Here is a 17,553-nt window from a genome sequence, read left to right on the forward strand (position 1 = left end):
GCAGTCTCACTGAACCTTTAGTGTGACCCTTGCCCCTCACTTCCTTTTCCATCATAACCTCTGGATGAGTGAGCACTCTGCTGTAAACTCCTGTACTGGTAGGATTATCTTTTTCACCTGCGTTTAACTACCAAGCACCCACAAAGAGACATTATCCCAACACCTACATCTCTACACAAGTTCCTGTTTTTTACCTGCTTTCCACAAATAAAGTAAAGAAAAGAAACAGACTTGTTGTGCTTGGAAAAGAGGGCAGAGTTGACACTATCTGGGCTAAATCATCTTACATATGACCCTGGCTTTCAGAATAGTGAAAAAGTTACCGTGTGCCTTACAGACACTTACAGGAGCTGCTACTCCAGACTCAATGACTCCAGAGCAGTCTCTGCAGACAAAAAAGCACCAAGCAGCTTACACTGGTCTGACAGGGCAGCAAGCTTTAACCAGACAGGGCAGCAAGCTTTAAGACAGGGCAGCAAGACAGGGCTTTCAGACAGGGCAGCAAGCTTTAACCAGCAAACAACCTTGCACACGAGGCAGCAGCTTTGCAGACAAACAGTGCTCCTTACACAAAACCTGATTGCCTTTCTCTGTCTGAGTTCACCCTCTGCACAGCCCCATAGTGAGGAGCCACCATCTCACCTACCCCTGCACACGTCCCAATGGCTAGCACCATCAAGGGCCAGGCTACCGGACACCCGCCAGGACACGGGTCAGAGCCACCGGACACCTGTGAGTACTGCTACCCCCACGCTGAACGCTGCAGGACACTGCTCGGCATCATCTGAGACAGTCGCCCATCGCTAACACAGGTAACAGACCGCACGCCACACGCACTGGCTAAAGGCCTACACACACCTACAGCATGGCAGAACTCAGAGCCTCACCAGACATCACGCAGGAGAGTGACCACTCAGATACAGAGACCGCTGCGCAACTGCAACAGGCGCAGGCAGACCCAAGGCCCAAACGGACAGTCACACTGACACAAAAGGCCCGTAAAATATAGGAGACTGACATTGAAGCACACCGCGCTAAGTCAGAGTTGGCCTGGAACACTACCATACTTGGGATACGCAATGTCGCCGCCGCTGGCAATTCTGTACAACAGCTTGAGCAGGCAATAACTCAATTAAAGATAGACCACTTATGCTACCAAGGCTATCAGAGGCATACGTCACTTACCTGGCCAGGGCTAATACCGGCGAAAGCCTGCATGAAAGGGACTTACAGCATAACATTGACTTGACACGTGACAGCCGCGTACGAACCTCTATCACGGAAGCCGAGAGTAAGAGGAAAGACCTTTTGCTGGAAACCGCATCGCAGCGCTCAAGCACATACAGGCATTCTTCAAGGTCAGCGAGATCAGCGCGATCTAACGCGTCCAGCGCTAGTGCAAGCGCTACCAAGGCGTGAGCCTCCGCAGAGGCTGCATGTGCCAGGGCCGAATATGGTCGGAGAGAGAGGCAGCCGTAAGGGCAGAAAGAGTGCGCATAGAAGAGGAGGAGCAGAACGCCGCCGCTGCCAATGCCGCCGCCGCTGCTACCGCCGCTGCTGCCAATGCCGCCGCCACTGCGCGCAGAAAGGCCGAATTGGACGTGGATCTAGAAGCTCTAAGCAAAGAAGAGGACGCCGCTGCGACCATGGCCCAAGCCGTAGTCCTAGAAGCAGCCGCGCAACAGGATGGCGGGGAGCAACCGTACAGACGGATTGCCTCAGAGGATCCAGTCCAACGCACTGAAGACTACATAAGGAGCCTCTTCAGCGTAAACACCAGCGCACCATCTCAACGCGGAGGGAGTGACTCTACAGACACCGAAGACTTGCTAGGTCCCCGAGGAGAAGACGCTGCTCCGTCAATGGTACATGCTGCCTGGGATAGCCACAGCCGCAACAGTGATCCACACGCCAGCGCGCACACGGATGCACTACAACGGGCTCGCCATCCAGGTACACCCACACGGGAAAACACAGCCCCTCACACCGACCAGCAGTCATCACGCGTCCACGCCAAGGAAGAGGCGACCGCACGGACCCTCCCAGCAACTACCTCAGAACGGGACAAACACGCCGATGCCTTAGGCCTGACAGACATAGCCAAGTACATGATCCGGCGTGACCTGGTGCAAGCAGGACTCATCAGCTTCGACGACCGTCCTGAGAACTACCGGACGTGGAAGTTCACGTTCAAAGACGCAATCAATAGCTTGGACTTCTCAGCAAGGGAAGAGCTCAACCTGCTGTTCAAGTTCCTGGGGAACGAATCCAGGGAGCACGCGAAGAGACTTCGGGCGGCAAACGCGCACCAACCCCAAGTAGGTCTTGACCTAGTGTGGGAAAGGCTAGAAGAGTCCTACGGCAGCCCCGAAGCAGTCGAGGATTCGCTCTTCAAAAGAGTCGACAGCTTCCTCAAGATCACAACTAAAGACTACTCGAAGTTACGAGAGTTCGGGGACCTGCTACAAGAACTGGAGTTCGCAAGGAAAGACCATTCCTTAATAGGTCTCAACGTCCTAGACTCAGCTTGTGGAATGAGACCCATGCTGGAGAAGCTACCCTTCAACCTCCAAGAAAGGTGGATTTCACAAGGTTCCAAATACAAAAGGGAGAAGCAAGTCGTCTACCCCCCATTCTCAGTTTTCTTGAGCTTCATTCGCGAAGCAGCAAGGATGAGGAACGACCCCAGCTTCATCTTAGGGGCGCAGACCACATCCAGCGCCAGCCACCCGAGGAACGAAAGGTCAGCAAGCGAGATACAAGGACTCCAGAACACCCATCTCGGTCCACAGGACGGACGTGCCCCCTACGACCCACGCGAGTCCTGGCCAGGCGGCCGACAGGGACAAGAAACCAAGGGACCTCAACAAAGAATGCCCTTTTCACAAAAGGCCGCATCCGCTTAACAGAATGAAACAGAATGAAACCCATAGAGGAGCGAAAGAACTTACTCAGGGAATGGGGAGCTTGTTTCAAATGTTGTGCTTCCACAACTCATTTATTCAAGGACTGCAAAGAAGCTATGAAATGCACAGAGTGCGATAGCGACAGGCACATAGCCGCTTTACATCCGGAAGCTATGAAGCCCAAAGCAAGCAAAGCCCCTAACCCTTCGACAAAGCTGGGCGGGGAGGAAGAAGTGGGAGATACACCCCCCACGACGTCGGTAGCGTCCAAATGCACAGAAGTATGTGGAGAAGGAAACGACGGTAGATCTTGCTCTAAAATATGTCTGGTAGCAGTGCACCCAGAGGGACAACCCCAAAGAGCTAAAAGGATGTATGCAATCATTGACGACCAGAGCAACCGATCGCTGGTCAGGTCAGAATTCTTCGACATGTTCAACATACAAGACAGTGCTTCTCCTTACACTCTCAGAACGTGCGCAGGGCGAATGGAGACTACAGGGAGAAGAGTGAATGGCTAGACCATATGCTCAATAGACGGCAAAGTGAACATGCCCCTTCCCACACTCATCGAGTGCAACCACATGGCAGAAGATAGGAGTGAGATCCCCACACTAGACGTGGCGTGACACCATCCCCATCTAAAAGCTATTGCCGATCGTATCCCACCACTAGACAAAGGCGCCCGGATCATGCTGCTACTTGGCAGGGACATCATGAGAGCACACAAGATCCTTGAACAGCGAAACGGGGACCACAACGGCCCAAGCGCTCAAAGGCTCGATCTAGGATTGGTGGTAGTGGGAGAAGTATGCATAGATAGAATACGAGGACCCGACAACGTAGACGCCCTACGAACAAACTTGTTGGAGAACGGCCGTGCATCCCACTTCAAACCCTGTCCGAACCACTTCCAAGTCCACGAGAAGCTCAAGACCAAAAGGAACTATGGAGACGCGCTTGTGACAGGAAAATACTCTGAGGACCTAGGACGTACAACCCAACCAGAACAATGGCACCACGTGCCCACAGATCAAAATCCCGCAGATCACGCCACCAGATCAGTACCCGCATCTCAACTGCAGAGCACGTCGTGGCTCACAGGACCAACATTTCTGGCGCAGCCCGGGGAAACGCCACCAACCCCAGTTGGCGACTTTGAACTCGTGGATCCCGAGAAGGATACGGAGATAAGGCCCCCACAAGTATCCGTGTTACTCACCAATGTATTGCACAAAAACGCATTCAGATCACATCGATTCCATCGCTTCTCAAGGTGGACAGCCCTTCTGCGAGCAGTAGCCCATCTCAGGCATATGGCCTCCTCCTTCCGCCAGACACCAGATGGTAAAACTACAGACTGCCACGGCTGGCACATCTGCAAAGAGTTGCGCACCATGGAGGATGTCACAAGGGCTAAGGAAACTGTTCTCAGCCATGTTCAGAGAGAAACGTACGCGGAAGAGCTCAATTGCATTCGCGAAGAGAAGAGTGTTCCCAAAAACAGCCCACTTTGGAAGTTGTATCCCTTCATCGACGATGACGGCCTCATGAGAGTAGGAGGCCGCCTCAACAAGTCCCAACTGAGCAGGGAGGAAAGCAATCCTCTTATCATCCCTGGCCGGCATCACATCGTTACCTTGTTTGTGCGCTACTACCACGAACAAATCATGCATCAGGGACGACAATTTACCGAAGGCGCTATTAGGGCGGCGGGCATTTGGGTCGTTGGCATGAAAAGGTGCGTGGCCAGTAATCTCCACAAATGTGTTAGGTGCCAAATGCTGCGAGGCAAAAGCCAAGACCAAAGGATGGCAGATTTACCTATCGACAGACTTAATACAGAACCCCCCTTTACCTATGTAGGACTCGATGTATTTGGGCCCTGGATGGTCATCTCACGCAGAACTAGAGGCGGACTAGCAAACAGCAAACGATGGGCGGTACTCTTCACCTGCATGAGTAAGCGAGCTATACACATCGAGATTATAGAATCTATGGATGCTTCAAGCTTCATAAATGCCCTCAGAAGATTCTTTGCAGTCAGAGGACCATTTAAACAAATACGCTCCGATTGTGGCACCAATTTCGTTGGAGCATGTAAGGAATTACAAATAAACACTAAAGATAATAGAGACAATAGTATCCAAAGATATCTGCGTGACCAAGAGTGCACATGGACATTCAACCCTCCTCACTCCTCTCACATGGGCGGAGCATGGGAACGCATGATCGGGGTAGTCCGGCGTATCTTGGACTCTATGATGCTGAAAACCGATTTAACTCGACTTACCCACGAAGTGTTAACCACATTTATGGCCGAAATATCACCGATAATTAATGCTAGGCCTTTGATTCCAGTGTCAACAGATCCAGAATCGCCAAGTATTTTGACTCCAGCAATGCTGCTAACCCAGAAAGTAGGGAACATCCCCACCCCAGTCGAAGGTTTCAACTCCAATGATATGTACAAACAACAGTGGAGACAGGTGCAGCGCTTGGCCAACACATTTTGGGATCGCTGGAGACACGAGTATCTGGTGACACTCCAAGAACGCCATAAATGGCAAACGTTTAAACCAGATATCCAAGTAGGAGATGTGGTTCTGTTGAAAGACAAACAGGTGACAAGAAATGAATGGCCCATGGGAATTATAATCACAACCATCCCAAGCGAAGACGAAAGGGTCCGCAAGGTGGAAGTTTGGGTGACCCAGAATGGGATCGTTAAAACCTTTTTAAGACCTATCACAGAGACTATCCTCCTAATGCACAAATCGGACTATAACAAGTGAGAACTGACTACCAGTGCTATGGACTCTGAGAGACATTGTGGTGCATCAAGCTAGCCTAGAGCTGTGCATCCACCTACCTTACCGAGATGGCAAAGGACGTCAAGCTGGTGGTACCGGCCGGTATCCCATCGTTATGTGGACATGAAGTTTGCTATGTTATGTTATATTGCACATATGTTCCACATATACCTAGAATAGTGGTATCTCCAGATACCAGACGGGGAGTGTCATGGAACAGAAATACCCATGTATGCCTTCTCTGTTTCAGCCCCCCTTTCCTTGGCAGTTCCCCCTGCTAGCTGCACTTGGATGTCACTTTCCTTGCAGTTCACTCCCAGTGCAGATGGAATGGATACATTATGTAGCCCTTTTTCCTTCCAGTCTGTCATACCCCTGGTTGCTCTGGCAACATCTCCAGTCCTCTCAGCTGTGGCTTTCCCATTTTCCCCCCCTGTCTTTTGCTGACAGTTAGTGCAGTCTCACTGAACCTTTAGTGTGACCCTTGCCCCTCACTTCCTTTTCCATCATAACCTCTGGATGAGTGAGCACTCTGCTGTAAACTCCTGTTCTGGTAGGATTATCTTTTTCACCTGCCTTTAACTACCAAGCACCCACAAAGAGACATTATCCCAACACCTACATCTCTACACAAGTTCCTGTTTTTTACCTGCTTTCCACAAATAAAGTAAAGAAAAGAAACAGACTTGTTGTGCTTGGAATAGAGGGCCGCGTTGACACTATCTGGGCTAAATCATCTTACATATGACCCTGGCTTTCAGAATAAAAACATACATTAATAATATTAATATTATGATTATGATGAAAGCAATGTACACCATAACATGTATAAATAGTATTTAACATTTTAGGAGCAAATTAAATTTAAGATAACATTTTAGGGAGATCTTGACTTTCTCTTTGGGATGTATCAAGATTTGATTAGTGACGTAATTGGTAACATTGGAAGAGTAATGTGTTTAACAGTTTACTCAATGTACAATATTATATATACCTAGATTCTCCCTGGGTTTTCCTGGTTTTCATTACCGCCCAACCCTGTCCACCTTAGCAGCACTGCAATGTAAAACATTGGGTGAAGATGCTGTTCCTAACTGAGATGAGTCCAGGAGAATTAGTGAGCAACCTCAGTATTCTGCTGCCTATTTCATATCTGTAGTGTTACAAATGACAAATCGAATATTATTGAGTCGGTTGGAGAAATGAAGTTCTCAAATTATTGAATTACCATTTAATTGTGTATAGAATCTTCATTGCATACATTCTTACCATACTTGGGCTGCGCTAATAGTGCCGGTGTCGACGCTTCAACAGAAATGCATTGCCGCCGTCGAGTGAGCTTATAGTAAGCCCGACGCGACTCGCTGGAAGTCATCTCAATTTGATTTTTCCAGCGACCGTAGCCTGACGTCGCCGTTGCATTGCCATCGCCGGCACTGTAAGCGTAGCCTGAGACCATCATTTTTAAAAGGATATATAGCCTGACAATTTCCATTGTTGATTTATTATTCAGTTATTTATGCACAGTCGTACTATGTTTTTCTTGCCATGAGAATGTAATACAGTACAACATTTGTTTCAAAATTGTTTGTATTCATCTGTGTTTCAGCAGTACCCGGAGGCATTTAAATGTATACTATAAACAATAGCATGTCTTAAAATGGAAAAAGAAAATGCCACAGAGAGAAGTAATATGTTGCTTAAGAAAATAAATAAACTAGGGAAGTTACTCAAGATATTTATGAACCCTTTCTAAAGTGACAAATATCTCTTTGACCTCCCTCCTACTAAGAACAACACAGGAGAAACAGGGAACATACACATTTACAAAGAGCCAGCTGTCTGAGGGAACCAGTGAAAATGGTCCAAACAGAAGCAGCAAACCAAGAACACCTTTCTCCTTGTTTAATATGGTGCCTCCAAGTTATGCAGTAGTCGTACGAGGAGCACAGGGAGCCTGCGGATAAGAACTGTCCGGGATATCGGCGGTGCGGTGAGCTGCGGCAACCACCCTTACCTTCCTATCACTTATATAGTGACAAAACGCTTATATTGATTTTATACATTGTGAGTGCACATTTTCTATTACTACATAAAGTTTATCTGTTTACCATTGATCTGCACCATGGAGGTCTGTCTTTATCTTTCCATGTACACTTGCTACTGACATCCCAGTCCCAGCTGCTTCCGTGTATGTCCAGAGGGACCCACCAGACTCTACATATCCCGCCACTGTACTTATCCTACTGACATTCTGTGAGTAGGCAGCACATAGAGGCCAAGCATCACAATATCCCACACCTGAACAATATTGTCTGCACTTAGTGTGTTTCTTTTCTGTTGTGCTTTCTCCTATATGCTCCCCCTGGGTTGAGAAAATATCGTTTGATCATCTGGGACCAGCCAAGACAGTCCCTTCCAGAGGGTTTGAGCAGGGGGTTACAACCTATATTATATTTTCACTGCTGCACTATTTTTAGTCACAATTTTCTTTTAGATCACTATATGTGTGTTATATATATTCACTGTATTTTAAGTGATCACTAGCACCGAATTAGCGCCAGTTTCTTCACCAATCACGTTGTCACATTACTGTTAGAGCTACAGCATCAGTAAAGGACGCCACGCGGTGCACGCGGCCTGCGGTCTGGGACCAGACCCAGGCACATATATATCAGAGACTCTAAAAGATGAGACTCTCCAATGGGAGTTCACCCCACGTGGTGGATTGGACGCACGCGGAGTGGAAGAATTCGTAGAGGACTCATGTCGGGGGAGCAGACAGATCCTTCTCAACTCAACGCGAGTCCTGGTTTCTGGGTATTGAAGGCAGTCGCGTCCGAGTGGAAAAAAAGGTGATAGTGCGCAGCTAATAACTAGTGAACAACAAATATCAAGTGAACAGTGCACCGTGATTAAACAAACAATATTGTGGACCTTAGATGTGGGTCTTGCACTAATCGTGGGTCTGCAGCCTTTCTTGGGGGTGGCTCGACACCCCAGACACTAGACAAAAAACAAAAGAACAAGGCGCACAACGCACATAGTGTATTAAAGTATAAAATGTGACTTTATGGTTAAAAAATAAATAGTTCTGCGTACATCAAGTAGGGAATAAACAAGCAGTTGGTATATAGGTTTACCACACCAGGAGATAACACTGTGCGACACCCTCAGATGGATCTCAGCATGCACTGGGTCAGCAGTCGTCTCATCAGTCTCTTCCAGCGGCAATTTTATGCACTGATCCGATTTTAAATGACCATATTACAAAAGTTCCTAAGTTTATATACAGAAGGGCCAAAAATCTCAAAAACACACTAGCCCCCAGTGATGTGGGTCATACCCACGCCAATCCACTAACTTGGCTTGGAGATAAACCTATAGGTAACTATCAGTGTGGGAAATGTTCCATATGCAAATTTCTCCATCCAGAGAGAAAAACATTCAAATCATTTGTCACCGGTGAGAGTTTCGTGATAGATACTTTTATAAATTGCAATTCCACACATGTGGTATACATGATAAATTGTGATTGCGGCCTGCAATATATTGGCCGCACAAAACGATGCCTGAAACTTAGAATCCAGGAAAACATCAGAAATATTAAAATAGGTTATGACAAACATAGTCTTTCCCGTCACTATGCACTTTATCACAATAAAGATCCCTCTAGTTTGCAATTTAAGGGAGTTAAAGTGGTTCCCAAAGAAAGAAGGGGAGGTGACAGGATTAAAAGTCTCTCACAACAAGAGACTTTCTGGATATATAAGATGAATTCATTGAGCCCTAAGGGGTTAAATGAAGACATTGATATCTGGTCACTTTATTAGTCTCTGTAATTTCTGTGTGTTTAAAATTACATCCATTCCTTTTTATAGATTGCTATTGCTTTGTATCTAATTACGGCTTTTCTTTTCCAGAAGCTCTACTTTTCATGCGCCGATTATGTACTTGAATTAAATCTGTTTTAGATTAAATGAATTTTATACAATGTTTGTTAATATGTTCTGTGAGACAGAGTATCACAAATCAAGAGCATTATGCTGCACCTGTAATTAATGATGTGGCAATTAGACATCGCATTTGTGATTGGGTGAAGTGTAGTATATATATATGTACATGCCCCTTCACTATGCATACATTCCCTGAAGAAGTAACCTAGTGTTACGAAACGCGTTGGATAAGAGGTGTCTATGCTCTTCTCCCCCCATCCTTTGTGATTCTGGACACTGTTTGGACACTGTTTATTAGTCATTTGCCTGGCGAAATATCTCTCCCCGCTGCCTTACAACTCTGGATTGACACGCACGCTGTGCGTTCCATGAGAAGCATTGCGGAAGCGGAGGTGCGACCAGTGACGTCATCGCTGAGCGCCCAACGAGGAGTGGCGGCAAATGCTGCAGTGTTCCATGGATGCTGAATCCTACGGCGTCTTTACTTACCTGTGAGCTGTATGCTGTGGGGCTCTCTCTACAAGGGACTCATCCACCTACCATCCCCTAACAGAGGACGCTGGAAGAGACTGATGAGACGACTGCTGACCCAGTGCATGCTGAGATCCATCTGAGGGTGTCGCACAGTGTTATCTCCTGGTGTGGTAAACCTATATACCAACTGCTTGTTTATTCCCTACTTGATGTACGCAGAACTATTTATTTTTTAACCATAAAGTCACATTTTATACTTTAATACACTATGTGCGTTGTGCGCCTTGTTCTTTTGTTTTTTGTCTTGAGTCGCGTCCGAGGTCTGTAGAGCCAGCACGTGAGGCTCCGCAATTCTGTGAGAAAGGGGAACCCGGAAGTCCAGTGGCGTGCACACCGGAGGAGATGCTGGCGCAGCGGACCCTCAGTGAAAGCAAGTCAGCATCTGGTTCTCCTCACTCCACTACCGGACAGCATTGCATGTGCCATATTCTATGCCCGTGCATGGGGCTTTCTCGTGAGTTCCCATTGCCTGCCATACTTTTGTTTATGCCAATATAATCAATTGTTTTCACAATAATATTCTAGTGTCCAAGTGTTTAGGTGCATATATATATATATATATATATATTATATATATATATTTGTTTTCTGTTGCATTATAACTCATAGGCACAGTGACTCACCACATACAGTGTGGCTTGCAGTACTCTGCTATCTTCAGTTCTGCACTTATGTATGCTCTCTTTCTCTCACTTACCTGTTGAGAGTTAATATCATTCGCACAGGGTTGCACTATTTTTTTATGTTTTGTGTCTTTTATGTTCACATTGGTGTTCTGCGCTCCCTGATTTATCCAAATCACAACAATAGCGTAGTCTGTGTTACTCTGTTCTCCTGGATCACTGCAGGAACAGGAACCTGACAAAGCATTTTGTATGCGAAACGCGTTTGTTCCAGTGTGGGACGTGGAGGAATTTTGACCTCCGTTGGCCACCATAGTCTCCAGAAGTCTCTTGTTTACAATCCCATTGAAAGAAGCTTTGTGAAGCCGGGGCGAGCGTCTTTTTAATGTGAGTGTGCAGCTATTCTCTTTTTTAATAATAAATTGTATTTACACCAATTTTGGCTGTTTGTTGTCCCATGGAAATGCATTGAGAGGACGCAGGGAGCCTGAGGATATACCCGACTGAAGGAGCAGTGATCCAGGAGAACAGAGTAACACAGACTATGCTATTGATGTACCAGTCACTCACACATGGCCGTGTGAGTGTTAAACATTTATATATTTAATTACTCATCTTCAGCATTCATATTTGCCATCCCTCTTTCCCTTTCCCCTTCCCCCTTCCCCTCCCCCTCACTATACTTATAAGTCTTATATATATTGTGATCTAGTGTGATCAGTTATATGGTTATTAAAGGTGCATGATTTTCATTGCATTTATGATTTTCTTTGCCCTCACCGAATTCCATCAAACTTGTCATATGAGGATCCAGGGAAGAACTTTTACCGGTTGAGCAGCATCGAAGATTTGGGCCAGTATATTACCACATTTTTTCTTTGGGTTTGTCCTGTGCTGTATTTTTGTAAACTATTACCTTTAATACGAGGTTTGGCAACACCATTACAACTAGTATTTATTTACAATCACTTTTTGCAGGGAGCGCCCCAGATATCTTTGCGATTTACTCCTTTATCATACCCTGTGTGTGTATTTACTGCTGTATTGTCCTGGGAGGGGCTATCCTACTGTGTTATTATCTTTCTCAGGTGGAGGCGCTGTGTGTGTGTGTGTTAACGAACGTGATCACACCAGGCTCCCAGTGGCAGAGTATCAGACCTCCTGTTTGCCACTCAGGTAATGGCAGCACAGATAGTATCCCCACACAGAGAAAGGGGACTACAAACTGTACAGAAGTTGGTGGAGGTGACAACCTGGCTCCTTACAATTAACATTTAAGTATCAGAGAACATACTGTAGCTCAATTTGTCTCCTGAGTGGACAGAGCTACCTGAGTCTTTAGTATACAGTATGTGCCAGTCAAGAAAGAGCTTCATCATTACTCAAAATGTTGAAGGTATAGACACATAATCAATGCAAACAGACAATTAGAAAACTTGGACTACTTGCAATGTTCTTCTAGTCACACACACCTCTGCTTACAATGAGTATTTACTAGCCAAGTGAGGGGAATTGTGTTGGTAATATTAGAGTGCAGGAGATGTAATTTACTAAGTACAGTATCCTTTCAAATTATGCACACACAAAAAAGAGAACAATTGCTGCATACAGTACCAACAACAAATTGCTGCTATAAAAAACAAATGCTCAATTATGCACGTTAAATAAGTAATTGTTTGCCAGGTGGTCTGGGTTGTTTTTTAAATTTAAATCAGCTATGCAAAACCATGAACCATGTTCATCTTATTTGGTTACGTAGCTATTCGTCAACATCAGTGTGTTAAGGTGAATATTGAACAGTGTAGTGAGCCACACACAGATGTAATAATGTACATTACTACATTATTAATTAGCTTCATTATGGTCATAAAGTATTTTTAATTCGTATTGCTTCATTATGGTCATAAAGTATTTTAAATTCATATTGCATCACAATCTTAAAACTACTGGGTGTACAGTATGTGACGGCAACAGCTATAATTAGGGCACCATATAGAGTTATGTTGCAGGGTAATATAAGTCAAATAGGTTACATAATTGTACAGACACGTGGTAGGTGTGGGTTAGCATGGACAGTTCACTGCGAATTCAAGTAGATATCAAATATATGACTTAATACAGTACTGTATCTCTACCCCTTAAACATTACTATTCACCCAAACCATACATTTCTGCAGTTTCATCCTACAGTGTGCTGACTTGGGTGTGGATTAGTAAAGAGTTCTGCAATTCAACGCCCACACCCCTCTTTGCTTTGGTGTAAGTTGACCAGTTAAATGGTAAGTACAGGGCATGTAAATCAACACAGTTTATTGGTCACTAACTACGTACCTGATTCTTGAAGACTTCAAGACACTTGCGTAATTTTGCATAAACTTTTGGTCCTGCATACTTTTCAGGTCCAAAGCTAAACTGCTGTATCCAGTTACATCCTTGTGAATAGAGCAATTTTTCAGGAAGCTATAGTTTGGGGGGAGAAAATAAATTAATGGCAGAGTACCCGTATTACCTCTTTGTGATTTCGCTTGAAAATTGAAATGTACCTTTAAAATATCTTTCTCTTTCATCCATACAGGAAAAGGGATCCCCTGACTGAAAACTTGAAACAATACTGCTCTAAGAGCGCCGTAATTGTCATCTTTCACTCGTCGGAAACTTTTTATGTGATGCCTCCAGAATAGTTCTTCATAAGCCTAAGAATACATGTTAATACCATTTATTTAACACAAGAATAATGTATAATAAAAGCCTAAAGATATTGCACTAATAAAAGTAGATTTACGTAATGAGAAAGAAGACAGATTATTCTTGCATTTGTATATTCACGACAATGAATTAAAGAATGAGTACATGAGGAAGAGAAGAAAAAAATTAACATGATATGTTTTGCAAACCTAGGATATACTGTAATCACGTGAAAAGAACAATGTGAGGTGAGAAATGCCTCCTAAGCATAATCAGGCGTTGGAATTTGCTTGGCAACTCCAAATGATGATAAAAATGTGTTATCCGCACAATGATATGCAGCAATATACCCTGCTACAGGTTTGGAGCTGCCAAATGTTGCTTTGCTTAGAAATAATAACCCTTAAAGAAGAATTCTGCTCAGAGTACACAGATGATATAACACAGAACGATACCAGACGCCTCATACTGTTTTTTAGGGTTACATTACAGGGAAGAGGAGCAGGCAAATGCAAGTTGCAGAATATAAATACATTTACAGTGGTGCATTAACGTAGCAATAATAATAATAATAATAATAATAATAATAAAAAAAGACAACTTAAAAATGTTTTACGATGGTATCATGTTGCCCGGTATAAAACCCTACTTGTATCATCCCAGGAATAGGGAGCACAGTCCTGGGAATTTAATAATAATAGGGTCCGGTGGGAGGGGGGACTGGGACTGGGTGGGTGGGAGGGGGGACTGGGACTGGGTGGGTGGGAGGGGGGACTGGGTGGGTGGGAGGGGGGACTGGGACTGGGTGGGACTGGGGACTGGGGAGGGGGGACTGGGTGGGGGGGATGGGGGAGGGGGACTGGGTGGGGGGGATGGGGGACTGGGAGGGGGGACTGTGAGGGGGGACTGGGACACTTGGGTGGGAGGCAGTGACTGGGTGGGTGTGTGGGAGATGGTGGGTGAGTGACTGGGTGGGTGGGAGACGGTGGGTGGGTGACAGTGACTGGGTGAGTGACAGTGACAGTGACTGGGTGGGTGACAGTGACTTTGACAGTGAATGGGTGGGTGGGTGACATTGACTGGGTGGGTGGGTGACAGTGACTGGGTGGGTGGGTGACAGTGACTGGGTGGGTGGGTGACAGTGACTGGGTGGGTGGGTGACAGTGACTGGGTGGGTGGGTGACAGTGGGTGGGTGACAGTGGGTGACAGTGACTGGGTGGGTGACAGTGACTGGGTGGGTGACAGTGACAAGGTGGGTGACAGTGACTGGGTGGGTGACAGTGACTGGGTGGGTGGGTGACAGTGACTGGGTGGGTGACAGTGACTGGGTGGGTGACAGTGACTGGGTGGGTGGGTGACAGTGACTGGGTGACAGTGACTGGGTGGGTTGGTGACAGTGACTGGGTGGGTGGGTGACAGTGACTGGGTGGGTGACAGTGACTGGGTGGGGTGACTTACCTTGCCACCGGACGCTTTCCCCTGCTGCCCCCGATATCCCCTGCTGCCCGGGACGGGTGGTGGGCTTGGGGGCACGGGAGGTGGGCTCGGGAGGGGGTGGCACGGGAGGTGAGCTCGGGAGGGGGTGCCACGGGAGGTGAGCTCGGGAGGGGGTGGCACGGGAGGTGGGCTCGGGAGGGGGTGCCCCGGGAGGTGGGCTCGGGAGGGGGTGCCACGGGAGGTGAGCTCTGGAAGCGGGTCGCGGGAGGAAGCAGGCCGCAGAGGAGCTGGTACTTCCTCCTCCGTCCCACGTTGGGAGTGGGGGGGAGGAAGGGAGCGGGCCCTGCTTGCCCTGCGCATGCGCGCGGGACCGCGGGGGGAATCGCTGCTATTTTTTTTATCTCGAGCGGGGGGGGGGGGGGGGTGGGCTGGGGGATGACACCGGGCCGGCCAGCCTCGCTGCGACCCGGCAATTTTCGGTGCCGTGGCCCGGTGCCGGGTCGCGACCCACCATTTGGGAAACGCTGGCCTAGCACCCTCTCGATCAACCTTTCAGGACTCAAAACACATCTGCTTAAGGAAGCATATGAGTAGCTCTCTGAGTGATAGTTTTACACCGTATACATAAACCTTGGCCCCTTGCAGATGCACTTATCTGAATGCCCTCCTACTGTCTCTGTATGTCCTTCCTACCAACCAATTAGATAGTAAGCTCTTCGGAGCTGGGACTCCCTTTCCAAAATGTTACTATTAAGTCTGAAGCACTTCTCCCCTTTATGTGTTATTTATACTATTTGTTATCTGTATGATTGTCACGTGTATTACTGCTGTGAAGCGCTATGTACATTAATGGCGCTATATCAATAAAGACATACATACAAGAAAACAGAATATTACAATATCAGGGTACACTTAAGAAATATTGCAGACAGTGGGCACACAGAAAAGAGTGGATTACATGTAACTCACATCTGTAAAATATGCATTATTTTATGCAATAACACGTTAATGAATTACCTGGTAAATATAACGCATTTGTTTTAACCTCAGGAGTTTAGTGAATCTGGGCCTAACAGTTATTTTAATCTTTGTGACACCAAAATAAACAAGTCCTTTAATTATTTGTAGCCATTCTGTAATCAAGGATAGTCTGTTGTCATTATCTCCTTGAAAATGAAACATTTTTGAAACCTACTGTACTGTAAGTACACAAGCTTTTTGGATAATAATATGACTATTTAGTTTACTGATTTTGAGCCCTGTGCGAACCTGCATGTTTTTTTGTCTGTCCCTGCAAATCACTAATCAATGTTCCAATAGATTTTCCCCGTTACAATTTTATGACAGAAATTAAATCTGGGGAAGAGGTGATCTGTAGAATTGTAAACTAAGATCAGCAAAGAAAACCACAACTAGGAATGGTGATGATAGGCTATAGCAGGGGTACGGAAACTTTTGCACCTGCGCGCCCCTCCCTGCCTCTTGTCCTCCGGTGTTCGCGCCATCCCCCTTCACTCTGTGTGGTGTCAAATGACGCACAGGATCATGTGACGTAATGTGACCCGCAGTGTCATGTGACACAGTGTTGCCATGGAGACGCTTCCAGACGCCGGCTGAAGCAAGGTAAGTTTAGGTTCCAGAGGCCTCAAGCGATCCCCCAGCATTTAGTTTTTATGCCTTGGGGAAGTGCGCGGAGCCTCTGCAACCGCCAGCATCCCCCCAGAAAAATCCAAGTCCCCCCGGGGGAGCGCGCCCCCCCCCAGTTTGCACACCCCTTTGCTATAGAAAACAATGTATTCCACGTTTTAAAAGAGACATACAGTATGTCTTCCTACAGGGATCCAAGTCAGCTATAGAGATGGGAGAATCAGTCCAAATCCATTTCTGGAATTTTCCCGACTTCGCCATTCAAAATCAGTTCGTGGTATAAAATCCACTGACGGATTGTTAGTTTAAATCCACATGGATTCAATCAAAAGCCGCCATTGGATACAATCCGCTGGTGGTTTTGCCAAACCATCTGCGGATTCCACAATACGGTGATGGATTTTAAGAATCCAATCCACAGAATCAGCCATCTGTGTGCGGTTTGCTAAATCCACGAATTGGATTCTTAAAATCCGTCAGCGGATTGCGGAATCCCGCCGATCTATTGTCGGTGTTAAAAAAAATAAAATAAAAGGCGAATCGCCATTTTTGAGACTGAACCATGGAAATCCGCAGACCAAAGGAACCGACGGATCGACATCTGCCCAAAAATTGGACATATCTACTTAACTACAGCCTTAATAAAGCTTTATGGAATTAAGTTGCTACTATAAAATATTTTAATCATAAAAGATATTTCTAGGACAAATGAAGATCTAGAACAGCGTTTCCCAAATGGTGGGGTCCCCCCCAGCCCCCCCCCCCCCCCGCTCGAGTTAAAAAAAATAGCAGCGATTCCCCCCGCGGTCCCACGCGCATGCGCAGGGCAAGCAGGGCCCGCTCCCTTCCTCCCCCCCCACTCCCAACGTGGGACGGAGGAGGAAGTACCAGCTCCTCTGCGGCCTGCTTCCTCCCGGAGCTCACCTCCCGTGGCACCCCCTCCCGAGCCCA

The 17,553-nt window shown here is 46.6% G+C and overlaps 1 protein-coding gene across 2 annotated transcripts in view; it reads right to left on the reverse strand.

Annotated features, from left to right (window-relative positions):
- OTULINL (OTU deubiquitinase with linear linkage specificity like) overlaps window positions 1–17,553 on the reverse strand; it is an 81,827-nt gene that overhangs the window by 11,033 nt on the left and 53,241 nt on the right. For both annotated transcript variants that reach the window (XR_012799152.1, XM_075585936.1), the window contains exons 5-6: window positions 13,376–13,525; window positions 13,164–13,292 (exon numbers count right to left, since the gene is read on the reverse strand). Coding sequence is in view for 1 of the 2 variants with exons in the window: in XM_075585936.1 (XP_075442051.1) it covers window positions 13,164–13,292; window positions 13,376–13,525 (279 nt within the window). In the remaining variant the exon portion in view is untranslated. The remainder of the gene's footprint in view (window positions 1–13,163; window positions 13,293–13,375; window positions 13,526–17,553) is intronic.

The sequence above is a fragment of the Ascaphus truei genome, chromosome 2 (assembly GCF_040206685.1).
Source record: "Ascaphus truei isolate aAscTru1 chromosome 2, aAscTru1.hap1, whole genome shotgun sequence".
In the NCBI taxonomy this organism is placed as follows: Eukaryota; Metazoa; Chordata; class Amphibia; order Anura; family Ascaphidae; genus Ascaphus; species Ascaphus truei.